Source organism: Ixodes scapularis, unplaced genomic scaffold, assembly GCF_016920785.2.
Source record: "Ixodes scapularis isolate PalLabHiFi unplaced genomic scaffold, ASM1692078v2 PGA_scaffold4__175_contigs__length_147842914, whole genome shotgun sequence".
Lineage (NCBI taxonomy): Eukaryota > Metazoa > Arthropoda > Arachnida > Ixodida > Ixodidae > Ixodes > Ixodes scapularis.
The window spans coordinates 120,796,045-120,823,688 of record NW_024609879.1 but is presented as its reverse complement, the minus strand read 5'-3'; the positions used below and the strand labels follow the sequence as shown (position 1 = coordinate 120,823,688).

At 41.6% G+C, this 27,644-nt stretch overlaps 1 protein-coding gene across 1 annotated transcript; it reads right to left on the bottom strand.

Moving 5' to 3' along the window:
- On the bottom strand, positions 1-27,384 carry LOC115311978 (venom metalloproteinase antarease-like TtrivMP_A). Its single transcript, XM_040217126.3, has 14 exons — positions 27,321-27,384; positions 27,013-27,176; positions 24,000-24,089; positions 21,160-21,286; positions 20,221-20,280; positions 18,233-18,354; positions 14,549-14,623; positions 14,297-14,442; positions 13,534-13,583; positions 11,745-11,853; positions 6,111-6,278; positions 3,603-3,744; positions 2,725-2,820; positions 1-75 (listed from the first exon to the last, which is right to left on the bottom strand). The coding sequence occupies exons 1-14, from the start codon at positions 27,382-27,384 to the stop codon at positions 22-24; spliced, it is 1,467 nt and encodes a 488-aa protein (XP_040073060.1). The 3' UTR covers positions 1-21.
- Positions 27,385-27,644: the final 260 nt, after the last annotated feature.

Genomic DNA, 27,644 nt, shown 5'->3' with positions numbered 1-27,644 from the left:
CTTATTGGCGACATCAATCTCTCAGTCCGTTTTGCTTATTTTGATCGCGTCCACACATTCTCCTAGAATGCAAGCCTGTAAGGAAATCAAAATATTGTGTTTCTTATTATATACACAGGGTTTTGTCGGATATTAATCCCGCTCAATATTCGCACTTATACAAAAATGTATTTTTAAATTTAGTTTTTTTTTTTATAATTTACGCCTTTTTTAATAATAAAATAATGCAGAGCCAGCGTTTGTTGATATATATCGTTTGCAATAAAAATATGTTTATGTAATTATACAAAAAAAACAGCAAACACGCGTACATGCCATGTAAAACAAAGAAATAATGCACATTTTATGCTAGTTCATCAATTCTTTACATTCCTGCAAGCCAATCACGCACGAAAAAAAAAAAAAAACATTGCTCGCCGAAAATTGTAAAATCTAATTACAAGGCAGAATATTAAAGTCTTCTTTCGAAATCCATGCACAAATATTATTACACTAGATAATGATTCCTCTCATATTCATATCCGCAATCTTGTTGCAGTCTTATGTAAAACGCATGGCGAATTCGGAATGTCTTCTAGAGCTTATAGTAACAAGGAGTTTGTTCAAAAGGTGTCTTTCGAAAAGTTTGGGAACTATCCTAACTAAAAGCAAAAAAAAAAAAAAAAAAAATAAATAAACCCACGAATAAACACCTTATATAGAGCAATCTTAGCCTCTACTTCATGAGCGGACAAGACAACTTGGTTGTGCGTTGGATTCGAATCTCTGCAAACCATATCTTTTTTTTTTCTTCGGTGGCCCGTGCGTCAAAGTACATGGTATAAAAATATGCTTAACCGCTCCCAGGGCAATGAACAAATGCGATCTAGTTTTAAAGCTAATTTTTACTTTTTTTTTCAGATCTATGAACGTCGTTCTACAGAATACATATATACATAGAAGCACCTGTCTGTGTTCTGTGTTCCTTCCTCGTTTGTCCTCGTCTCTTCGTGCGCGATTTTTAACTATGTTCAACATAGAAGAACGCAAAAGTATTTATTTAGAAGAGGCAGTCGCCTGTATCAATTCAGCAATATTCTGTTTGAGAGTCAATCTATTATTGCTGGCGGAACATCGAAACTCAGCATAGTAAACATATGTTTACGACGTTATAATCTCTTGCAGGGGTACTCATACTTTGTGACTTTGAGGAATCCCCACCTTCCTCAATGGTTATCTAAGAAACCTCGGTCTGCGCAATACTCACTAAAACGGCAAACAAGCATACGCACCATGAACCATAGCTATTATAGGGGCCCATAGTGTGTATTGGGCTTATAGTGAGGCATCAATGGGTGACTCAAACCTGCTAAAATAGCGGCTTAAAACACTTTACTTCAGGATTAGGACTGCTGAAAGCATTTGTGATAACGGAGAACCTATAAAAGCAATCAGAGAGCCCTGCGTTCCCAAGAACTCAGTTCAATATTATATGAACTATAGCATAATGCCCAAAATCAATAAAGGAATAAAAACACTTAGAAACAAGGACCGACAGCACAACTAACAATGAACATTTACTGATGTCTCCTTCAATGCGTACACTCCCCCTTCCAACTTTTTAAACTGAAAAAGAATATGCATGAAATATACACCCGGAAAAGAAAGAAAACTACGAAATAAAGGAATAAAAATCGAAACGTGAAAGGGAAGAAGAAAGGACTGAAAAGAAAAATTAAAACCATTGAATAAATGAGTTCCGGCTTTAGGTGGTTCAACCTGAAGTAGTTGAAGCAGGGCCTTGCCTAAACACTCCCTTAACATGGCACATCTTCGAGGTCTCCCGTGCCACAGGGAAATCTTTTCATCAAATTATGCTACATAAACGCGTTCTCATAAATTGCGAAACCCGTTTCCAGGACACCAGCATAATTTCGAAGCACAAGAACAAGCTCGGTCGAGAGATTATTCAAGTTTACTGGATAGTTTGTGACGAAAACCACATCGCTGCTCCTCCTCTGGGCTGTTCAAGGTTGAGCTCAACTGCCTCAAGCCAGAACTGAATTCGTCAATGATTTTCATTTTGTAGCGTGAGCTACACTGGCCGAGGTTGAGCAGTTTCGCGTGGCTCGCGAAGAGCCGTGCTGCGCAAGCGCGAGGAGCAGTGACGTCACACGGCGCACAGCTGGCGCGCCGGAGGCGCCGCCGCGCGTGCCTGGCCGGTCTGCGCAGTCCAGAGGAGTGACGTAGTAGCGGCGGCAGACGCACTGGCGCCGCCGCGTGCCCAGCTGTGCGCCTCCGTTTCGCAGTAGCCAAGTCTGACGCTGCACCGGAGCCGCTTGATAGCGCCTCTCATTTTGTGCGCATAAGCACAAGCTACGTATATCCTGGCATAGCCGAGCTAAGCCACCGCAATTTTTGTTTATTTTATTTTCTCACCTTTTTTCTTCAATTTTTTTTGTTATCTTCCTCTTTCTGTTAATTTGTATTTTTTACGTTTGTTTATTTTGGGGCTTTCTTCCTTTTACGGATGATTTTTTTTTAATCCTCTTCAGATTAAGAAGTTGAGAGTGAGAGTGTACTCATCGAAAGAGAGATCAGTAGATGTTCATTATTAGTTCAGAGCTTGTGCTGTATGTCCTTGTCCCTAAGTGACTTTATTCTTTCATTTATTCTTGTATTTCCACTAACCCGCTCCATTTTTCTTGTTTCTAATGGCCATAATTATAGTAAAGCTTCACTTACCTTTTTCTTTCCGCAAGGTGTACCGTCGACTACACCGAGTGTCCAATAGTTTGTGCTTCCGGTACATCTTACCCTGCAGTCTTTGACGCCGTATGTCTGCGCGGAATTTAAGCAGAATATATATACTTAGGCAATATGCAAGTTTTGAATTTTTTCTGGCGAAAACGCACGGCTAATTTATGCAACTGTTAGTCACATTTTGATTGCATTTCACGAAACGAATGCATTATGAAAGGGAGTTCAGATGTAGAGCAAAACTAACAGCGGAGAAAATTTAAGGGAAGTGACTGCCTCTTTATATATAGTTCAAAGCGTGCGCTAGTAAACAATTAAAACACACACCTCCTAGGAACCATGTTTTGTGGAAAATCGCAGCACACGGACGGAAGGGAACATGTTAAGCCGTCTAATTCGTGTGGCAACGTGACAATCCTGATTTCAGTTGAAATCTCTGGGAGGTTTGATTCTGTGTGTTAATTCCTGCCTGGGAAGGGGTGTTATAATGGCAGAATAGCTAAATTACTATATATTTTTGCTAAGACATTATTCACACGTTGCAATGCTCCCACTGTCTACAGAATGACGGATGGGGAGACGCTTCATTTCTCACAAATCTCGTTCACACGCACACAGGGTGGTTGCACCATGTGTGGATATTCGCGCGCTTTCCCGTTAATGAGACGTTGTTTCGTAGGACTGCACAATAATGTGTATACATGTGTATAATTTCCTTGAACTTCATTACATTGTGTCCGCCTACTTCGCTGTGAAATGAAGGTCCCGTCCCATTTTCTGAACTTCTGCTTTCATATGACGTCAAGTTTTCAGAATACGTGTTGGATTACATGTGCAATGAGTGTTCAAGCCATTTCACTTACCTTGTCGGCGTGCATGCCTTTCTCGTACATATACACCCTCTGGCAATAGTTGCTCATTGTTGTCATACTACCAGGAAGCTTTGACGAGCGTTTTATTGTTGTTGACGTGTATCGTTCCCTGAGGCATTGGAATTCCGGACGACTGAAAAGAAAACACGGGTTTTCCGATTAAAAAAATTGAAATCCGTTTACAACTCCCTGTAACGCTGAATCGGAGCGCAGCTCTTGAGGAGGAGGAGGGAAGGGTACTGAGGGGAGGGTATACCCCTCCTCCCTCCTCCTCACCACCTCATCTTGCTTACTACTCTTCCCTCCGAGAAGCGTCGCCGTCAACGTAACCGTGAGGTCACGTGACCCTCGTGGCCTTATGGGGTTCAGATGACCTTCCGGGGGTCATTGACTTCACGGTTACGCCGACGTCGACGCTGCTCAAGCGGGAAACAGGCGCCTAAGAGCTGCGCTCTAAAAATGCAAAGGTGGATATTTATCTACCTCTAAACATAACTAACTGAACTTGCATAAACAAAGCACAAGTTCAACTAGGCAAGAATCAAATATTCAAATGGCAATTTTTGAGTTCTTTAGAAAGCATATTTAATTATTATCACCTTCATGCTTTTGTCGGTAGAAAGGCTGACCTATCAAGTTTATTCTTGTCTTATCGCATTTCTGTTGCTGCTACCCGCCTCAGATAATGACACAGAACACTGGTTTAACAACACGTAGACATTTCCTCAATGTTATCGCCGCGCGCTGCGACCCACAAGCACCCTGCGCATAGCCTGCCCGTCCTCGTACCTTTGGACCATGTAGTATATTGGACTGTCATTTACCGCCGGTAAGTGGTAAAATCAACAATATAGCAACCTGAGTTTATAATATTGCAACACATTTTTTGAATCCGGTTTCACCTCTAATTTTGATCGTTTAGTATACGTATATGTCACGGTAAAGAACACAAGTCCACAACAATTCTCTTTATATATAATTTATACTGATATTATTCATATTTTTTAAGATCTCAAGATGGTTTATGATTTCATCGAATTTATTAGGTTCAAAAAAGTTTCCTAGGTGTCTTACATAATTCACTACAAAGTATTTAAATTATCCTGATGGGTTTTATTGAACAAACACAAGGCTGTTGTTTTCTTCGCTCATATAGGGCACTGATAAATCCAAAACAAAGTTTGCACAATAAGTTGCTAAAATGAACAGCTATCGATTACAGGTATCTAACTGCCTCATTGGCCCTGCTTCAGGCATTAATAGAGTTTGTTACTGTGAACACTGCAACTCTATGTTGCCTTATATGGCATTTTGTAGAACATAAAATGTAAAGGGGAAAACGTTTGTACTCCATATACAGGATGTTTCACGTAAGAGTGAGAGCATTAAAAAAAACGGGAACCTGGAATGAAAACACGATTCTTTAAAGATTATGTACTCCATGGCGATGGACGTAAGAAGCAAGTGTAAACTGCTCATTCGATATTTATTGAACCCAAAGAATCTCATTAACTTTGCATTAGCCGTTTGTTTTAAATAGGACGCTTCGAGTAGAGATTTGAAGCCCCTCGTTTACTGAGGCTAATGCAGTTGAGAGATCTTAAAAAAATGTATTCTACTTCGAGTTATTCGTGCCAAATCTTGGCAATCACGGCAGCGGGAATACGAAACTAACTCGGAAAAAAACCGCGCCAGGAGTGGAAACAGTTTCACTGCCGAAGAAGTGTCAGAATGTGACGTGTGGTAACTCGCAAGTTGCTTTGACACGTGACCGAAAGCCCAATTTCAAATTGGCTCGCGGCCTGGTCCAGCGAGGCTTTTGGGGATTGGACAAACGCTTATCGAAATCCAAGAGACATATGTCGGATTGGTGTAAAAGTGATAAAAGTTATCCTTTATCAGAGACGCACGCGATCACTTCCAATTATGAATCCACTCCCGGGAACAGGCCGCGAGCCGGTTTTGGATTGGGCCGAACCTTTTGTTCCCTTGTTCACAGCCACTTTCACGTCACAACATATCACACTCTGATGCCTCTTCGGCAGCGAAACTGTTTCCGTTCTTGGCTCGTCTTTCTCATTCAGTTTAGATTTTTCGCTTCAGTGATCGCCCAAATTCGCCACACATAGCTCAAAGTAAATGTTTTTTCTTTGAACTCTCTGAACTGATTTTGCCTTTGTAAGCGGCGGTTTTTGCAAACGACGGGCTTTTGTAACGCGTGATTGTTGTTGATTGAAACATGCCACCTAAAAAAGGCTAAGCGTTAATTAGTGATTATGTAATAATTACTTATGTAATGATCACTTGGCGCTTGCGTGCTTGCGTCCGTTGCCATGGACAGCGTAGCTCCGCAGGAACCGTGCCTTCATTTCGGGTTCTTTTTCTTATTTAACTACGCCACTTTTACATGGAATACCCTGCACATAACGCGTAGTAAGCAAAACCGGAAGAAAAAAAGATACGGTGTTTTTTACCTCAAAATAACGGTTAAATGCTTACTTGTAGAGGTTCCTGACTTCTCTCTGGCAGCAATAAGAGAACTTATACTGGCGCTCGTCTTGCATCTTGTAACTCATGAGGTATCCGTCATTCCATGGGCAGTCCGCGGATCCGATGTGCCCTTTCACCCAGCCATTGGCACCATCTTCGTCATGTTGACAACCCAAACTACGACAGATTCAATCACATCACAAACATCAAGTTCTGCACACTAGCGGTCGATTGCGTTGGAACAGGGTGGGAGGGGAGGGGCACGGAACAAACAACTGAGCGAAAATGTTCAAGATGAATAAGTAATTTGAAATGTACATTATCTTACCGTTTTAAAACTTTCGCTTTCAAGGTTACAATTTCAAAGCATGCGATCAGTACATCAACGAGATAAGGATGATGTACGCGTGTGTGGAGCTAAGTTTGCGATGATGATGGCACTTTTACTCATAAATACTTTTATTTCGTGAAATTCTTTAGGTCTAATTAAAAAAAATCTAAATGATTTTTAGCGAGATTTATTTTTACGTGTATAGCGCATCGAGCCTGTAGGATGTTCCACGCCTTTTTTATATATTTAAATATCTTGATATAACTTTGAATGTTGGGGTGACGGGAGTTACGATAAAACATTAAAGGGCAACTCCTTAGAAAAGAAAAACCAAAATAAGTGAGTGGTATCGCTTTAGTGACACGAAATATGAGCACATTCGAAATATTACGTCAAAGTGAAGCTGCGGACTCTACTACTAAAACCGATTTTAATGATGCGTCTAGCGGTTCTTTAGCGGGTGGAAAGCGGGTTAGCTTTTAGTCAAGGAACACTGGCACCGCACCTCTGTGATGCCGCATCGCGGTGGAGCTGCGGTTGATTGGTTGTACCGAGTACCGCAGTATCAAGATGACGTCACATCGCGGTCGTGCGGCTGATGATCAGTGTTGCCATCCCCCTAGCAGACAGTTTCGATTTGTTTGTATACGCCGGAAACCAAACTTTGTGCCGTGATAATTATAAAACTACACACAATGCCGAAAAAACGTTATACCTTGTAATCAGGGTTATAAAGTACCCAGGTGCAAGTAACTCGAAATCGGTATCTAGGTACTTTTGTTGTACCTCAGGTACAAACCTAGGGACGTTCATTTCTCGGTATCTGTATCTGTCTCTTAGGTACATTTTCCAGTAACTTATAACTAAGTTAATTTGCTTTTTACGGGTACTTTTTAATTCGCTTCGTCAAAATGGTAGAAACTATAAATTTTGAAGTATCAACACACTACCATGTGCGTGATTAACGTTGAGTTGGGTATGACCTGGGAGGCACTAACTTGATCGAACGACGTTTTTACCGATCGAAGCCCCACCCATGATGTTTCATCGAACGACACTTTAGCGAATGGCGGTGTTCAGTTGAGCGAACGGTGGATTACCGATGCCGTTTTAGCGACACCAATTTATCAAATCGCTTCGGAACACCATTTAGGAAAAATAGCTACCTGCTTCCTTTATCTCAAACCGAAATCGACTTCATTACCTGTTTGAAGCTCCTCTGACAGCTATGCAAGTGAGGGGATAACTTGAAAGATTTGCGCAGTTTCTGTTGCCTATATATTGTACTGGTGGTGGCTCTCTTCTGCCATGAATGCAACATAAAATATAATTGAAAATAAATTATAATTACAATTGTAACCCAATGTAACATGGCGTATATAATAGAGTTTCCACTCAATGAAGCGAACTAAAATTTTGTAGTTATCAAAACTAAAAAAGTTCCCCCCCCCCAAAAAAAAAAGTATTTTTCCTCTAACAAAAAAAAACAACAAAAAAAAACAAGGGAGCGCGAAGCCTTTTGCTCGTCGTCGCGAAGTTAGGTGCATATGCACTCGACTCGAGGTGTTTCTATATGAGGCCGACGTTTCCTGGGCCCGTCGACGTCAGCACCGGCTCTGCGGGCAAGAACGTCAACAAGCGAGTTTTGGCGGTTTCGGCGTGACATGATAAACAGTGGAAGCTGCGGCTTCGGTGAACCGATTGGAGCGTGGCGATAAGGCTCGCTAGGACTCAACTTCGATGTGGACATCGTATTGACACTAATAAAGCACATTTATTTAACTCGTTTTTGTGTGTATCTTTGTATAAAAAGCTTTACTTCCTATATATTCTGAAAAATTTTGGGGAAAACAAAGTATCTTCGAAGTAACTGCACCTTTACCTAGGTAGTTTTAAGCAGTGTTGGAACTAACGCGTTACTAGTGGCGGCGTTACTCGTAACGCGTCACTTTTTTGACTAACGTACTACCGTACTCGTTACAATTCCAAGTGACTAACGAGCAAAGTAATGTCGTTATTATTTTACTGTATCTCCTATCAAATTACGTTACCCGTTACTCGTTACTTTTGATTAAAAATGGTTGCATAATTGTTTTGAAAACAAAAATATTTTTATTCTTTACAACAACGCTATGTATAAACGACGTCATTTCAACTCCTTTGGAAGAGTTTCCCCAACCGGGCCCAAAAGACGCGAGATTATTGCCGCGCGGAACCACTAAGCGTCCATGGTGCAGTCTTTGTAGAGAATCTACTAAAATCACCGTCGCCATATCCTGAAGGAGCAGCCGTCTCTCTGGAAAGAGACATCCGCTCAGATGGCTACAATCTACCGCAGCTCTAAGGATTTTGCCTCAGCGTCCCTAGCTACTCTAGCTGGTCACATCTTTCTCTCCAAAAGAAATAAATTCTCGTTCTGTCTACAAAAGAAAGGATAAACTCTAAGTCTGGAAGCGTTGGCGTTCCCACGCTTTGAATTAATACAATAGGCGAGGTTATCGCAGCACTGAATGACGACTGTTTCCAGAAAGACGTCACCATCTTTTAGAATCCCTGCCGCCGTGGTACAAAGGTGCAGTCTCTCGCTGGAAAACGACTCCCGCTCACAAGGCCGCCTTTCACCAAATCCTCTAGGCATCCTCTTTCCCGTAGCGCCTCAAAGATTAGACGAACGACTCCGTGACCACCACGGACGGCACCTTCTTTGTATCGCAGTTCGTCAGACGTAAATTACGCAGTCTTCCACAATAAAACATGTCCCCAACTCCCTGGCATTCAAATACCGAATTATCTATTGCTGGATGCGGGCCCGCCTTTTCCTTCTTGCAGTTCCTGGTTGTGTGTGAAGGCTACTGTACCATTCTTCTAGAAAGACACATTCGTAGCAGTGATGGTGATGGCTTTCGTCTGCTTCGCCCTTACTTTGCTGCTGAAACGAAAGACCGAGACTAATACCTGTGCCACACGGTCTACTCGAATGCCATTTACAACGAATGACATTTGAACAATCGGCCAATTAGCGCGCGACATTCCGAGCGTGGGGCGTTCCACCCGCGACAGATCGCGAGCCGATTCGTCGATCACACGAATGTCATTCGTTGTAAATGGCATTCAAGTTGCCCGTGTGGCACGGGCATAAAACTCACTGTCCCGACACACCCTTGCTGAAGCAGATGAAGATCGACCGTATGTATCAAGTTCCCGTTTCTCAAAAACGGTTCGACGAACTTGTGGCGACGTTTGTGGTTGAGACGCTATGCAATTATATACTAACAGTCATATAGTTACAGCTGTCACATACTAACAGTGAAACACAAAGTAAGTACAAACTAACCTAAAAGTAACGTCCGTTAGTCATGGCAAGTAACGACACCGGTATTTCGTTACATTTGCAAAATGATTACGGAGCTCTGTAACGCGTTAGCTTTTTTCTAAGGCAGCGAGTAACGCTATTTCGTTACTTATTTTCGGTAACGGGTACAACACTGGTTTTAAGCGAGTACCTAGGTATGTTCCAGGTACCTTGTTGTATGAGTGATTCTAACTGTATTTTGAAGTAACTTTTACAACCCTGATTGTAATTCAGTGACACTGCCTTAGGTAAAAACAGTCGTAATCCCAATTTCAAAAATATTGACCGAAGTTTAATTTTTAAGCAAAGAAAACCATTTGTTGTGTCCTTAGCTTAGTCACAAAGGCAAAGGTAGGGTCTTGTGAAAATCTTGGATCTGTGTGAAATGTTTTACACTTCACTTTTAATTTCTAATTTGGCTGTTCAGTACACTATAATTAGAATGAAACTAACGTTGTTGCTGCCTTTGTAGATAAAACATGCCTACTAATTACAATCGATATGCCCCGTTTTCCTGAGCAGTATGTTTCTTTTGACAAAACAACCAAAACGAAACTTTTATGAGATCCACATCAAAAGGTAGAAGCCAATTGTCTTTTTTTAATTTTGGTATTTTTAGCAACGAAAGTGTGTCCCTTTTTTTGCGAGCTTTTTTAGCAACGGGGCGTTGACCAACGGGATGTTGGCTCCGGTGACTAACAGTCATAAAATAGTTTATGGAGGCGAATAAGTGTCTACGACGAAGTGCATTCAGATTCACTAGGTCAGCGCAACAAACATGAACAAATTCTAGAGCAAGACCGGCTGCCCTAAGCAGCATTGGCTCGTTTCCGTCCCATTGATCGCTCTAGCAAACATTGGGCTGTTCGCAGAGCGTCACTGATTTTCCGCTCTATGGCATCATCTCAGGATGCTTGTATATGCATCTGAGATAACTTATATTTGTATTTTTATCAAAATGACTACAACATTTTTGTTTAACGACAGCCAAAGGTTGTGAAAACTTCTTCGTTCGGTGTTTGAACTACGTGGGATACCTGTCTTGTTCTTCAGCTGGTAACGCGTATCGGGCTTCCATCCACAAACAACAATCAAGGCTGTGTCCACCAAAATGCGCAGCCAGTATTAGTATCATACGAGAACGCTCCAGGATTGTCAAATAGATAAAGAAGTTGTTCCCCATGCCAAGACCCATTATATTTTGGAAGCAATCGCTCTTAACGCGGCGCTCGCTGCAGTATGACACGGGAAAATACGAATATATTTCGCATGGTTCTTCCACATGAGGTACAACATGAAAGTGAAAATGTTGTAATCTTGCCGCAGCATTGTTTAGAAGATACTTTAGTAACCCGTTGTTCTAATTGATATTTTTTATTATTTCCATCATATTTTCATCTTAAGTTAATAAGATTTGCAAGATATTTTATTATTTTTCAATAATTTGTTTCTACTTATAGCAATATTAGCTTGTTTGTTGCAGTACAATTCATTAAGTTTTGTTGCCTAATAATCCAATGTGGTAAAGGCATTCTGACGGAAATACAGTTGAGAATATATAAATTGAATTTCTGCTCCTTTTGACAAAGGAGCCAAAAGACAAAAACATAAAGTAAGAGACACAGAACAAGAGCTTTGGCTACGTCTCTTACTTTATGGCCTTGTCTTTTGCCGGTTTTCTCAACGGGAGCGATGTACCAACTAAACTATTTCTCTTTATTGATTTTTGCTTTTTTTTGGTCAGATATTACGGCTAGCCAGAGAAAATGAAAGTATCAGTAAGTGTTATTAGAAAGGTATGCAAAACATTTCGTGGTACTATCATAACCTTCAAATTTCTTTGACAAAATATGTGCTTACTCTCAGAACTTGATTACACATAGCTTATTTTTCCACGGGTAACAATAATCAGGCTGTTGAATGTAGTTAAAAACGCATTTAACTAAAAACAGCTGCTTACTTATGCGCCAGTTCATGGGCGAAAACGTAGGCTCCATAATAGCTTGTCGGCCGGTCTTCGCACATTCCTACTCTCCACTCGGAACACGCTGTTCCTACATAAGCGTACCCTAGAAATCAATCAAACAATCGATTTATCAATCAATCAATCAATCAATCAATCAATCAGTCAATCAATGTTTTATTCAATTAGAGCGTTTTCAGGTGCATTTTTAATACATTGAAAACGCGGCTGGTATAGTTTCATAGCATTAATCCCAGCAGTAAAATCAACAAAGCTTTCAAAAGTTTGACTTCATTGCATATACTTCCAGCGTATTGTAGTTATTGAGGAAAACTAATATTTTCTTCACTGGAGGTATATTGAATCAGTGACGATATTCTTCGATGGGTAAAAAAAATGAAGCATCTGATTGCCTAAAGAAGCGGTGTTATTCATGTACAGAATAATATAATGTAATAGATATACCAAATGGTTATTGCAAACAATATGCAGGCAGCAATATTGAACTACTTGAGTTTTATTTCGTCTGAAAACTTGTGCAGAACTCGATGGAATGGACGTGTGGTTTCTTTAAAATACAAAAATAAAACAATACACATAAAGAAGACACGTAAGACTGCATAAAGGGGCACTGAAGTCGATTCTGTGATCGTCCTTTTGTGACGACAACTCAATCTAGACGCCCTAAGCATTCCAACAAACCCGAAATAGCAATCGTGCGTAGCTTGTTTCCTCGTTAAAAACGTGTTCAAAGATCGCGACACACACTTTTTGAGAAGAATTTTCTTCCGAGTGAAGTGGTCGACGAAGGGCGCATGTCATCGATTATTAACGATGGCTTCGCCCGCTGTGGGAAAGAGGAGTCTTATCCGAATGCGTACCTCTCAAACTCTCTTCGAAACTAGTTCTAAAGAAATCATTCGGAATCTGGGCATATTTTAAGGCTTTGACTGGTCCGCATTGTAGTCCGCGAGAAAAAAAGAGTCCACGTGTTTTTCTATTGCCTGAGATGAATAGGCGGTTTTGTAATACAGGACTTAATATATGTGGGAACTAACACATTTTAAACAATATAAGATCAAAAGCGATCATTTTCAAAATTGACTTCAGTGCTCCTTTAAGTGTAGGAATGCGAAAGCATTCTTACACGCAGCGCATTCGTTCAAGCAGCGCGCGACGTCTTTCTATCGCATACTGCGCTCCGGCCGTGACATGACGCTCCCACCCTGTGCAGGCGCGGCGTATCCCGCCTGTGCCACACCTTCAATGACGATGCATCTGCGTTGCTGTGCCTTTCTTTGTGTTTTGTTTTCCTGAGGCGCGTCCGCTTTGACCTTGAGCGCCCCACCGACTTCCGTGACGATGCATCTGCGTTGCTGTGCTTTTGGCCAATGGGAATTTAACTGCCATTTCGTTGCTGCAGCCGGTTACACACCACGCCGGCTTCGCTCCATGGGGCAGTTAATGCTTTATAATTAAAAAAAGAGACAATGGCTGCCGCTTTAACGTTTCCAGCTATTCTTTTGCACTGAAGAATGAATATTGTTTTAATTATTTTTTTAAACATAACAACTCATGTGTAATAAGGTAAAAACATTGTTTCATATTTTGCAAGGTCACAAATTGAATGCGGCAAAATAGCTCGATGCGGCCAAAACTCCAATGACAGTGTAACTTTACGCATGAACGAACGTATTTTTATTGAAGCTCAAAATTATAACTGAAGACTCCGAGTTACTCATCTAAAAACAGATCGCGTAAATATTCCTTGTGAAATGATACTCACCTCCAGTCCAGGATTGTAGTGTGCCATTTACCCATTCGGACATATTTTTACTGGAAAGATTAAGATATTTTGTATTTTTTTGCGCGCTCATTTTTGTCCCAAGCATCATTTGAGTGTGATGCATTATATGCAGATTTCAGGTTTCTTTTTTTTTTAAGTTTATATTTTAGTCATAAAAGTTTGTTACTCTCTCGTTACCTTAGTCCCTGACAAGGCATAACTTTTCACACGTATTCAATGTGAGAAAATGCGCTTCCTACATTTCAATAATTACGATTTTGTTTTTGTTCAGATATTTGCTGCTATATTTACTCCAGAACGAGAGGAAAACGACTTGTTTAAAAATTTTTGCGTAATGGAAAGTTTGAGAATATGTGCACAATAAAATTAAATTTTGTGGAATCGAGAAAATATTGTTTTCTCAAACATAACTGTAATAAAACAAGTTAAATACACAAGATTTAAAAAGAAAATAGGATACGGTTGGGCGTAGCTCAAGCACTTTAGCACAGCTGATTTTCAACCGCCTCGATGATGATAACGCCTAGATGATGATAACATGAAAATGATAATGTACGTAGAGTAGTGAGGTTTTTAAGCAGCGGTCTTGGGTTTTGGTAGTCGAGACAAATCAATTTTAGTATATTATTGCATATATAGCGATGGCAATGTTGCACATCCTTGAAAAAGTACATCGACAAAAATAGTACACCTTTTTAGCGTTCCGTCATCTAAAAACGTTTATAATTGACTTCGTACTTACGCTGTCACGAGGAACACAATATCGGAGGTATGATAGAATTTTTTTGATTTCATCTGAGTGTTGAAATCCTCAAGTGTTTCCTTAAACAAAATATTCCGGTACTTCTCATGTCCCGGTACATTGCGAATGTATGGCTCGTCTCCTGGCTGTTTCAGAGGCCAATATGACCAGGATAAAAATTAGCAAAATTGTGCTCATAAAGCCTAAACAATCTTAGGTTGTCTTAAAAATTATAACGCACACAAAACTTACCTTTTTGTTCATGGTTATGCCAGTGATCCTGAGCTGTACTTTTGGAAACACGAAGCTGGCATACCTAAGATTAGCCTAAAAGAGACGTAAAAAAACGGCAGAGATCTTTATATGGAAAGCTCTAGAAAGTGAAATGAAGTACTTAATGAGTGATTGTTAGCCTTCAATGAGAAGTCATTGAAACAGCCATTTCTCAAAGTGAAGAACCCATTGTTTATATTGCCAGGATTAGATATTCGGTAAAACGCCATGAAGGTGCATTAGCACTTCAAATGGTTGATGGGATAGGTATATCTTCTAATGGTCGCACCGTAAGTATTACTTGCCTGGGGCGCGTCTCCGACTGGTGTGTTCACCGAGCCTAAAAAAGAGGTCCATCGGTTTCCGCATTAAGGTGTCATAGAAGTGTTATGCTGTCGACGGCCGCGATCCTGGCGGCGTCCCAACTGCAGTGGTGGGTGTGGCAGACGCCTGTTCTGCTGCAGGTTGCTCTCCTGCTTCACAGTCCACGGAAGCTTCGGCAGCCGGAAGTTGGGACGCCGCGACGGCAGCGGCACTCATGCTCGCTAGTGCTTTTTGCCGATATTTCTACGACCAACCGCCAGGATCACAACATCGGACGGCATGACACTCCGGCTTTTGTGACGTCGTTTGTTGCCATTTCGGGAACAGTTTCGATGCATGGTGAGAATAAGACGCTGTACACACAAGTCGCAGACGCGTTCCAAGCACCGTAAGAGTGCGCCGAAAGAGGAAGGGAGAGGGAGAAAGAACAAGGAAGGAGAAAGGATGGAGAAATAGAGAGAGATAAGGAAGAAAGAGGGAGAGGGCGAAGCGGGAGAAATTGATTGGGAGAGGGAAGGCAGAGGGAAGAAGGGAAGGGCAGAGGTGGGAAAGAGTAGTGTAAGGAAGGAATTAGAAATAGGTGGAGAGGAAGAAGGGAGTGCGTGGACGGGGAGGGGAAGGAAGAGAGAAGGAGGCGGGAGGGCTGAGGAGGAAGGGATGGATGGGAAGCATATGCGGTGTCTCGTGACGTGATCACTATAGGTCACTTGACGTCAATCTTTGCTAGATTTAGCGGGAAAGTATACTGGCGTGGAAGGCACGTGATGTCAAATTCCGTGCTAAACTTAGCAGGATAATGCACGGAGGGACGGACGGATGTACAAAATTATGGGATTAGGGGTTTTACCAAGTCTGCGTTCCTTTAAATTTTTGTACGTCAAAAGTGTGGGTGTTAGTGCATCGAAAGCTCCTAGCTTCAATCAATTAATAAGGCTTCGTATTACTTTTTATCAGTTTAGTTATACTCTGAAAGGAATCCTTTGGTGTACTATCGGGGAAAAATAAAATGCGAACAGAGGAGCGCATGGCTCGCGGTACAGGCAGCGCCGCCTCGAAGTGAGCCTAGGAGCGAAAGTGCGTGGCCTACTCCGACGTGTTCACGCCCCTCCCTCTGCGCTCCCCAAGCTTCAGCAGTGCGCCTCTTGGTGCGCTGAAAGCTATCACCGCTATCTTTGCTGGCTCCGCGCGTGCGGTGCAAAGAAGCTCGCCGCACCCGCCGAGCAGGCAAAGATAGCGGTGACAGCTTTCAGCGCACTGAGAGGCGCACTGCCGAAGCTGGGTGAGCGCCAATCGAGGGGCGTGAACACATCGAAGTAGGCCACGCACCCTCGGCCCTAGGTTCACTTCCAGGCGGCGCAGCCTGTACCGCGAGCCACGCGCTCCTCTGTTCGCATTTCATTTTTCCCCGATAGTACATATACATATATACAATTTGCTTGACATCTTTATTTGGTCATAATTATCTTAGCTCCGATGCTTTCGGAAATCCGACCAGCTCGCTTTTTGTGGTATGCTTATCAGCGCGCATATTATAAAGAGAAAGCGCTATTCAGGGGAATTCGTGCACATTTATTCAATATGTATAAACAAGGTAATAGGACATAAGAAAAGGCCGGTGACTGTTTTCTTCTAAGTCCTATAATGCAGTGGTTCTGAAAAGGGGTTCCGTGGAGCCGCGGAGGGTCCGCGAAGCCATTTTAGGGGTCCGCGAAGCCCTCGCCTCAACCCTCAACCCCCCCCCCCCCCCTCAACCCCCTTCCCAGCATTTTTGTGTCTTCACCGGGTTTACTGATGCTAGCTACCGCCCCTTATAAAGCCCGCAACCGTTACCATGTAACCCTTCGTTCATCCTTTTACTTAATGATTCGCCCTTTTGTCTATAAAAGTAATGAATACCGTTTTTACATTACATTGAGTTGTCCTATTTTATAAACCTACCTCCCCCCCCTCCCCCCCCCCCCCCCCCCCCGCCTTCCCCCGCTCTCATGGGGTGCCGCATCACTTTGGCGGGTCCCCAATTGGTCCCCCACACATCCATGCTTGAGAACCACTGCTATAATGCATGAAACGCAGTATTTGAGGTACGATCGTTTAAAAGTATATAGGCGATATTAAATTATCGTTTTCTGGATTGAAGAACCTTTATTACAGCGAAGCCGTTTAAGACTAACAAGTCGGATTTCTAAAATTTTTTGTAATGTCTTCTCACGAAAAAAAAAAAAAGAAACCTTTAGCGATTGTGGCGAAAAATGCATATCAGCAGAGCCTTCGTTTCAATATAGAACAAGCACAAAACAAGAATACAAACCACCTAATTGATAATAAGGCGCTCCTGACAACAATGCGAAGCACGTAGCGCTGACCGCACACGTTTCCCGGTTGCTGCACAAGCTGACGCAGTGACGGTAGCTTGCGACGTAATGAGTAACGCCACTAGCATTTGCTATATAAAAATGTTTTGGGTGCAGTGCATTTACTTTTCTTTCGTGAATCATTGGGCATAGAGCCTTTTGCTGTTTACAAATATGAACTGCCTCGTGCGTCTCAAGCGACTAATGGTCGCTCTGTCTTATCAAGCCTCTCAAGTATGTTATGTCAGCAGTGTTTACCTGGTAACGTAAACATACACTACTATTTTTTGTCACCTGGAAATAATAATTTTCGATGTCTTTTCTCCTTTCTCTCCTCACCCTTTTCTGTAAGTTCAGCTGGTTTACACAATCCAAGTATGTACAACCAACTAGCTCAGCTCCTTCACATTGCAGGAAATAATAAATGCCATTCGTACATCAAAGTTGGAGATTTCACGAGGACCCTCGGCTGGACAATTTAGTGTCTTGGAAGGGGCAAGTTCTTTTAAAAGAACATTACAAACGGTTTTGCAAACCTCGCGCTTCTTCGTTTTCTTTTTTGGCGTTTACCTGGGTAATTGGTGGTTAAACTTTTAATCGACGGTATTATTGTGGGCGGTGTTAGGGTGCGCATTGTTCATTCTTTTTATGAACCGTAAGTTCTCTGGGATGTCAAACACTAAAGCATCGCCTTGTGGCTTTTGTCATGAAAAGGATCTAGAGTGCGGTGGACAACCGGTGCAGGTGATACCATAGCTTGGCTGACCAATCGCCTTCACAGCGTGGATTGGATCCCCTACTTTTTTATTCACGATTTCCCCTGTATAAAGAGTGTGAAATTGGGTACTTAGGTCACCTGGCATCCGGTCCCGTGACATCAATTAACTCCGTGCGACCTAAACACCACTTTAGTTTCTCCGCTAGATATAGCGGGGAATGTTTGGGATTGGGGGTTCCGTTAAAAAGCGTTTTATGCTGTAATACTTACCGCATTTGTAAGCACTGCGAAGTAACGCGTCACTTTGTACACGTCAAATTTAAAAGCACTGGCAAAGGTGCTATCCACCACAAGGTGAACTTCGGGATAGATCTCCAAGGGTATCTGGTACACTGTTGCAGAATGTGGAAAAGCAAGGGAAACATACCTTGAAACGTCATGATGCAATTAACTATCCTTATGCAATAAAGAAGACTGTCACTGGACATCAATAACTGCTTCATGATATAGTATTGAAAATGATACTAAGAATGAAGATTGACATGCATTTTCCTAGCAAAAGTATATAGTATATATATAAACATTTCTTTGTCCAATAAACGCGTATTATCAAATGAGATGACATAAAATCATACAAGGAGCTTATAAGAACATATAAAAACAATATAAGATTAAATTGTTTTAAGACGGAGGTATTTGCCTCGCAAAGTTGTATTCATGTGCTTTCACATGCGTCTGTACATTTTAAATAGTGTTGCTGTAAACACTAACTGAGAGCGCACCACACAAAAGGCTAAATAGCTGTTTGTGGCACTAAGGAAAAATAATAATAATAATATTAATAACTTTGTTTATTTAATGTGCCCAAAAACAACCACGCGGGTCTTCACATTGGCGCACACAAAACAAAAAGAAACACAGCACACGCACAGCTTAAAATGTACAAATTAGCATGACAACAAATAGGTCGCACACTTCACACAAAATATAATAGTTTCAACTTTTAACTAGATTTCCCAAGTTCCGGCGAAAAACTACGAGATCTGTGAAGATGTCCAAGCTAGACGATGCGATTGTATTAAATGAAATTTGCATACGGGACAGTGGCGAGAGTTTAGACATGAATTTAGTATAAAAGACAGTAAAATTTCTGGTAACGCGACAAGGAACATGAAAATCGACAGAATTCAAAAGTTGGTTAGCATCAGTCCAACCATTTACCACCCTGTGCAAAAAAAATCAGATCACGCTCAAATCTTCTATTTGACAAAGACTTAAGTAAAACGCTCTTAAGAAGAAATTCATAATCATAATAAAAGCGACGCTGAGAGTGTCTATCACATAAAATGCGTATCATTCTTTTTTGCACTGATTCAATACATAAAGACTGTGTACTTGTTAGAGAATTCCAAACAACAGAGGCAAATTCAAGCCGTGAACGAAATAAAGCACAAAATAAACCAATCATACAAGCAGGGCGTCTGAACTTTTTAGTTATACGAGATATGATACCAAGAGTTTTCATAGCACGGCCAACAATAAAGGAAACATGAGCATTAAATGACAACGCGCTATCAACGCACACGCCGAGATCTTGCATCACAGTCACCCGTTCGATTGGAGTTCCTCCCAGAGAGTAGGTAAAATGCATAACAGTGCGTCGTCCGCTTAAAGAAAGAACCTTAGTTTTGGTAGGATTTAGGAGTAAATTATTCGCCAAAGACCATTGCAGTATGTTGTTCACTTCGTGCTGAAGAGAATTAAAATCAAGAGGAGTAGCAACGCGCATGAAAATCTTAATATCATCCGCATAGAGTAGAAGCTCAGCTTTTTTACACATGAGGTTATGTCATTAACAAATATCTGAAACAAAAGAGGCCCAAGAATAGACCCCTGGGGGACACCTGAAGTTGAGTAAAATAGTTTAAAAGCATTATTAATATTATTATTATTATATAAGAGATTATGAAACCTGATAAAAAGTCTAATATAACTTGTGATATAATTTTATATTGTTCTTATATGGTTTTAAGTTTCGTGCCGGTTCTTATATGAAATTTTTTATCATATGCGTTTATGGGACAAATTCATTTTTTATACATATAAGATGCTTGACTAAGGGTGGCAGGCCTAAAAAAGGTTATACTGTCATTGTAACGAGGTCAACCTTAGTTAACTTAAAATATAATCGCCTATATCGATATTTCAAATGCGAGACATAAAACGATAATCACTGCCAAGTTGAGGGCTAAACTTACTACTGTGCGTTGTGCTTCCAGCTCTTGACTCGACGGGGGTATTTGATGTGTTTGGTGTACCTGTAAAGGAATATCAATGTATAAAAGAATAGCAAAGACAATAACCTTGTTGTTTTTTTTTGCTATCAGTTCGTTTGTTAAAAGTATCTTTAACGTTCTGGTACTTAGGTTCTGAAGTGCGAACATAACCAGCAAATGGAATACAGCCCTCAACACACACCATAAGGTTGTTGGCGACATTCATAAAAAAATGAAAGTAATGACAAGAATGTACAACTGCCGCATTTATATACCGCGTCAGTAGATTTGGGTTTGATCGCTTTGCAAGCTAATTTTTCTCTGCTGTCATGCACGGTTGGATCCAGCGGCGAACATTAGTTCTTCCCTCATCTCCTATGCTCCTCTGGTGTGAATACTGTGAATTCTGCAGTTTAATTTGACCTATCCTCACGTGCCTACCTACCAGGTGTAAATTATTGTTCACCTGAGTGAACTCATATGTAAAAAAGAGGATATGCAAAGGCCTGTATTTATTTCAACGTTTTATGAGTCTAGAAGAAGCGGCAGAGGAACGATGAAGCAGGACATTTTCTTAATGAAAATTTATGCTGTAACAAAATTAACAATATCAACGTTAATAATGCGAATTTCCTAAAACAGTAATAGGCAGATTGTGAAAAGAATTTGCACTTTCGTCGTTTTTTTATTTGTACAAAAAGCACACCAGTCTTCTGGTAGCTCTATGCCTACCTTCGCCAAATGTCATCGTGAGCAGCCTACGTAACTGTTACTTTGAAATTGTAAATAAGATACTGGTTGAAATAGAAGCACTGGCTAGGTGCAGCTAGTCGATACCCAACTTGAGGGGTTCAGCAGTATCCCTTTATTTATCCATTCACCTTGTTTATACTTATGCAATGTACGTGTCACTAAACTTACCGTAATCATTCGGTCGATCGTTTTCGTGTGCGTCGACTTCGTACAACATATGCGGTCTGAGGCCATCGCTAGTCCGGGCCATTGCCGGCAAAGGTTTAACACGAAGCCTCTCTCCAAGGATTCCTTCCTGCATGTAAATTGAATTCAAAGGCTTGATGTTTGTTTTGGTGGTACTAGATGGTGCGCTTTCACGACTCTATGAACTGATCTGATAATCGACGAAATCGAATGCGACAGAAATATCTTCCATTAAAGTTTTTTTTTCCTATTCTTTGCTTTGATGTCTAGTGGCGGCAGTCTTTGTGAAAAAAACTATAAAATATCACGCTAACACCATAACGCTTTTTCTCATTTAATCAATGAACTTGCCTGGCATAAAAGTCGTCTTTCCTACTCCTGCGTCGTCTTCTTACTGTGGCCTATATAGTGCCACCCACAGACATCATCAACATTGAAACACAATTGTGAACAGAAACTGACAGTGTCGCACACAGTTCATTAAGTAACCAGACAACGTTTATTTATTTATTAAAATACTAACCCTCATTGCAGGATTTTTGAAGAGTGGTACAAAAACACAGATGGATAACCACAATAAAGAGAAAACAGAGTTTTGCAGAGGGAACAAATATATGAAACAAATAGACTGCATGATAAACAGTATTTTCAAAACCAAGAGCACTTCCACATCATCCATGAAATGTTTTAGCGAGCTAGTGTGGACAACATGTTCGGGCAAACTGTTCCATTTCATAACTGCTGCAAAAAAACACAAAAAAAACTGAAGCAATTTATTAGAGAGATGCAAGCAGGTGGCTGAAGTTTAACAGTATTTTCAAAACCAAGAGCACTTCCACATCATCCATGAAATGTTTTAGCGAGCTAGTGTGGACAACATGTTCGGGCAAACTGTTCCATTTCATAACTGCTGCAAAAAAAAACAAAAAAAACTGAAGCAATTTATTAGAGAGATGCAAGCAGGTGGCTGAAGTTTACAGTGAAAAAGTAAAGAAAGGAATTACCTCGTTCGTAAAAACAACAACAAAGGAAAAACCTTTTTTGGGTAATCTATGCCGGTGCTTCGCAGACGATGCACGAGTAGAGAGAAATGCTGCCGACAGATGGCAGACGCCGTGTAGAGGGAGCGCCGGCCGATTCGGGTTGATAGCCGACTATCTCGCCATCGAACTCGTTTGGGCAGGCACTCACTCGACGCAGAGTCTGCCATCTGTCGGCAGCAATTCTCTCTACGTGTGCGTCCTCTGCGGATTGGCGGCGTTAATTACTCAGAACAGTTTTTTTTCCACTTCTGAGTGAGCTAAAATCATTTCTCGTTCTATTCGCTGTAAACTTCCACCATTTGCTTGCAACTCTGTATTATTTGCAGTGCGACATGTTGACAACCGGATTTTTTCGAGCCGTCTAAAATGCCTTAAAAGCGCTATTTTACAAGCTGTACACACCCTAACCATGAGAATTAGTGGAAACGTTGTGATGCTGTGGTCGCGGCCCAACATACTTTAAGTATCGAAGTGTTAGATGCTGGACAGAATAAATAGAGTTTTGTCCGTCAGAACACATACAGTTAATTATGAACGTCAATAAGCGACTTCCAGGGGCCAGGAATACGAAAACAAAGTCAGCTATCAGGGCGGACGGCTACGACGAAGTCTCTACGGCCGCATATTTGTGTTTGGTTAGCTTGATTTTATTTTTGCTGACTCACTTAAATGTAGAGCATCATACTCTATAGAAGCTATAGCAACCAGCTAGGTTTCTCTCGCAATGACATTATCTGCCAATTCTGTATGTGACAAATACGAGTCAAAACTATGGTGCCTCGAACGCGTTTCCGACTGGTGCGGTTAACTGAAATGTGAATCTTCGATTTCTGTCTAATGACGGCATATAAGTGCCATGATGTTGCCTGCTGCGGGCCTGGCGGCGGCACAGCAACAGATGTGGGTGAAGCAGACATCTGCTGTAGGTCGCTCTCCAGCTTGGCAGTCCTCAGAAGCTTCAGAAGCTAGCAGTTAAACGTCGCGACGGCAGCGCCACCGCGAAACCCGCGTTTACCCCCCCCCCCTCCCCCTCTCTTCTTTCTGATAAAACTTCTACCACCAACAGCCAGGATCGCGATGTACGACAGCGTGACTCTTTGGCTTCTTAGATGTCGTTTGTTTCCGCTTCGGTATTACGTTTGCTTCATTGGCGGTATAAGGGGTAAACGCAAAAACCAATTGTAGGCGCATTCCAGGCTATATCCTTACTTATCGGCGGCTTCGTTTGACTCCTGGCTAGATAAGCAGTAAGTGATTTTGCAGGAATGAAAAGTAATATTTGAAAGACACGTGCAGCGACTACAGAAGTTTTATCGGGTGACTTCGTCCACCGAAGGTATAGTGGCAGGTATGAACATCTTTATTTAATGCAGGACAAGGAAAGGAAAGTAGGCATTCTGTTCGTCCATGGCAGAAAATCGTCGGGCGTAGATAGTGATATATGCTGCGGGGAGATTTTTAAAATTTTAAAAGTGGGATCGTAACTACGAAACGAAATGGACAAGCGAAGCGCGCAGCACGGCTTGAGTAACTTCATATATGCCCTGCTTAAGGACCATGCAGAGGCACTCTTGCGTATACAGTTAGTATTTAGAGTTACACTAGCTGATAGTAACTATATGGTTTCGCCATTCGGTTGCTCTAGACATCGCAGAGTCACTCTATATGCCCAAGGCCTAAGCTCCCCTGATCGACTTTGTTTTGCTGAACACGGGCGAAATGTATTGAGCTGTGTTAACTACTGCCATTTCACACAAGAAGATAATTTTATTAACTTACCACTTCCACGCCATCATCGTCCGTTACTCTTACTGATGCCATGTGAGTTGAGTCGTGGTAGATGTTACGTTCAGCATCTTCGGCTTTGATCTAAAAGGTGTAAAACATATACTTTTCATTTAAGTCTAACTCACATTTTAACGAACATCTTTCCAAGAGATATGTAAATTAAAAAGTTAAGTTCTTTAATGCAGCCCCCATTATTATTTATAGTTCAGACTGCGAAATTAAAATCCTGTTAATTGTGGTACGTCCAAAGTTGACATAACACTCGTAGCCTGCACAGCGAGTACACTAAGTGAATAAATGCATCCTTCACAAGGCAGTGGCTTACACAGGAAATGAATTTAATTTCATATCTTAGGGGTAACCCCGAAGGAAAAATCCATCAATGTAACCCTGTTTGACAGTCAATGTTTTCTAGTGGACCGCTGACTGTGCCTGACTGTACGTGAAGCATTTCTGATTGGCCAACAAGTCACTCTGACCGACAGTCAAACTCCAGTCAGACTCCACTTGTCGGCTTTCTGATGGTTTCCTGGTGGCAGTCGGCCGCCGCGAAATTCCATCAAGATGTTGTGGTGGCGATTCGGATTGTACATCGATTGTCTCTGACTGTAAGTCAAAAAGCTTTGACGTGCAGACAGACATACGGTCAAAGGACGTAAAGTTCGTTCGGATACCACTATTTCGTAAAATCTATGAATACAAAAAATAATCTATGCACAAGAAAACGATTTCGGGACGTGAGCCCATAAAACCGCTGATGTTTGAGATATGACACGCAGCCGACCGACAACCTTGATCAGAAGCCCGCCGAAACGCCGAACACGCCACTTCGCTTCACCCATAGAGGCTTCGCCGAGCTTTTATGAACGATCGCTCTCGACTCGTTTTGTTTGCCCGCTTGCTCCAACCTGTCGATCCTGCCCGGGCTCTATAATGTCTTATGTTTTAGTAGAATTTCTACTCGACACGACCCAGCCTGTTGTGAGTTCCGACGATGTAAGGGACTTTAGCGGTGTAGTTGAAGACAAGGTGTGCCTGGTCTACTGGGCCGGAGTCGCGCGAACAAAAGGATCGTTCTACGACGCGAAAGTACTCTACATGGCAGGTGAGTAGAACTGAAGTACGGCGATTGATGTACGAGTGTTTTGTATAACATGCTGAAGGCTTAACTGCATTTGCAGCCGAAGCATCTCAGCTTTACTCTTATATAAATGCTGCCCTTGTTGATGCAATTCCCTTGGCAGTGGCAGTCAAATGTCATCTGATGGACCCTCAGATGACGTCTGATGGTCCATCACGTTCCATTAAGGCTGCTGACTGGCAGTCAGTGTCCCAAATTACGTATCTTGATGGAATTTTAAATAGGGACGGTGGCCGAGTGGACTAGCTCATGCCAGCTCAAAGCACGTGGGGCGAGAACTCGCGCTGCAGAACCGAGGGATATTGTGTTCAATCCTCACCCCGGCCCGTTTCTATCTGGATGAGCATCGTACCAGCGTGCGGTTCAGTATCACTACTGCGTGGTATGCGTTAAAAACCCCAGACATGCGCGTGTACTGCACTGGCTAAATTACTGATCTACAGCTATGAAACAAGTCGCCCGTTTAGGCGGATTGACTTCGGGCTCTATAAAGATACACACAACCCAATTAGAATTATCTAATTTTCTGTGTTATATCTAATCAAAGACCAATGTCAACATATTTACGGAAAAAATGCTCAATTGGCGTAGTAAAACGAACTTTGATTTGGCATAAAAATAAAAAAAAAAATAATGGCAAAGTGCAATACGATTGGGCGAATTAGTTACACAAGTCTAGCCACGTAGATGACCCTAATGCGTTGTACCATGATAATCACAAGTTGCCGCTATTCCCTAGGACTCTATGGTACCAAACGGTTCTCATGAAGCGCCCCAAGAATGTTTTTATGTACGTGATAGAGTGGTTGAACGACTATTTTATCGGCAAAGAATATGCACCATAAGAATTTTCTAGCGTTAAGTTCCCACAAGGTACTTGGCGAATTTAGCACCGTACCCTACGAATGAACGTGTGCCAGTGCCAAAGCAAGAGACTATTTCTTTGGAAGAATAAGGTCTCCAATTGACACCACGACCATTACTGTAGTGCCTCAATGAACATGCTCTGTCACATTGGGACCTTAATTTTACAGTAGAAATGTTTTTCTGTCTATTCTTCATGCTTTCGCTGGAAAGCTCACTTATTGGCTTTGCGAGCACGGTGCGAGTAATTTCACGATGATAAATGTTTTAAAGTGAGGCGTGTACCTAGTAAAGGGTTCACTACTCATACACTGAAGGAGATACATTTTGTTTGAATTTGAACTGAAGAGTGTGACCTACCGGTTAATTCAAACGCGAAATTTTACTATTTCTCAATTGGTAGAGTCGCAGATGGTGTACTCTCGGCGTTGCAGATGAGTCTTTGCCGTGTAAGAGAAGCCTCATTTGTTTCGGGAAGTAATAACTCAGTCAAATAAGCGTATAAATAAAATGTTGGTTTTACGAATGCGCGCAACTTGAAGTCAATGTTATTATTTATGTACAGGAAGCTCTACGCTAAAGAGGACAGACACTTCACTACAAGAATTCAGATTTCATTTAAGACTTCCACTGACTTGAATTTACAACGTTAATAGCACCATCAAGCATCTTGAAGATATGACATCATTTTCTGTTACAGAATTACCGAATGTATACAGAAAATGAAGTTTCCCATTAGGAGGATTGTGGCATTTAGCAGACACTTTTTTTTACAATATCTGCTTTTTCCTTGCTAGTCATAGAAATAAATGCTGTACAGAATAATAGAGCTTAACTAAGGGTTAAATAAGTTGAAAAAATAATGACACAGAGCTTCACTTTCTGTATTCTAAGCACCATCTGTCATTTTGATGCAGCTTCATTTTCTGCCTGAACAGAATCTCATACTATTTGTATTCTTTTGGGTTCTTTATGGTACAAGAACATACGCATACTCACGTAGTAATCAATAGGTTCATTTCCATCTGTCGTGCTGAAGAGGAAGTCGTCAGCGAAGACCGTACTCTTCTGCAGCTTCAACGTCAGGTCATCGTTGATTTTGAGCATCCTCTCTCCAGTTGCTGCTCTGCTTTCAAGCATCCTGGGGTACACGATCCCATGCTCTGCAATGCAAACGTTCAGATTAAGTAAAAAAAAATATATATATTAATTATGCTTGAAGTAACTTAAAAGCTGATCATGAAGCAAAAAAAGAGCAAATATATATTTTTATGCTTGAAGTAACCTAAAAGCTGATTATGAAGCACCTTTCTCGGCCAAGGAGAAAGAAAAGAACGCTACGGTCCACAATTTCAGGCTGAGTCCTGACATCTCTGGTGTAGAGGACGACCGGTTTCCCAAAGCCGACGTCTAATTACTTCCTCCAACTTTGTGGAATCGCTACCTTTTATATTCCTTACACATGCTCATTGTGCGTCACCCCAAATGTTTACGTCTTGGGCATGACGTGCAGCCGCTAAAGGGGACAGCTCAACAAAAAACACTTGTTGCAGGCTTGAGGTAACCGCATGTTCCAGCTGAACTTTCTGAAAAGTTCAGAGCTCGTTCAATGCTCGGTCCCAGTGACGTGA

Coding starts and splice junctions, on each gene's coding strand:
- LOC115311978 (XM_040217126.3), bottom strand. CDS start 27,384: ATGTCAGGACTCAGCCTGAAATTGTGGACCGTAGCGTTCTTTTCTTTC. Junction 21,287..23,999: donor ACGATGATGGCGTGGAAGTG/GTAAGTTAATAA, acceptor ATTTACATGCAG/GAAGGAATCCTTGGAGAGAG. Junction 6,279..11,744: donor GCCCATGAACTGGCGCATAA/GTAAGCAGCTGT, acceptor AATCTGTCGTAG/TTTGGGTTGTCAACATGACG.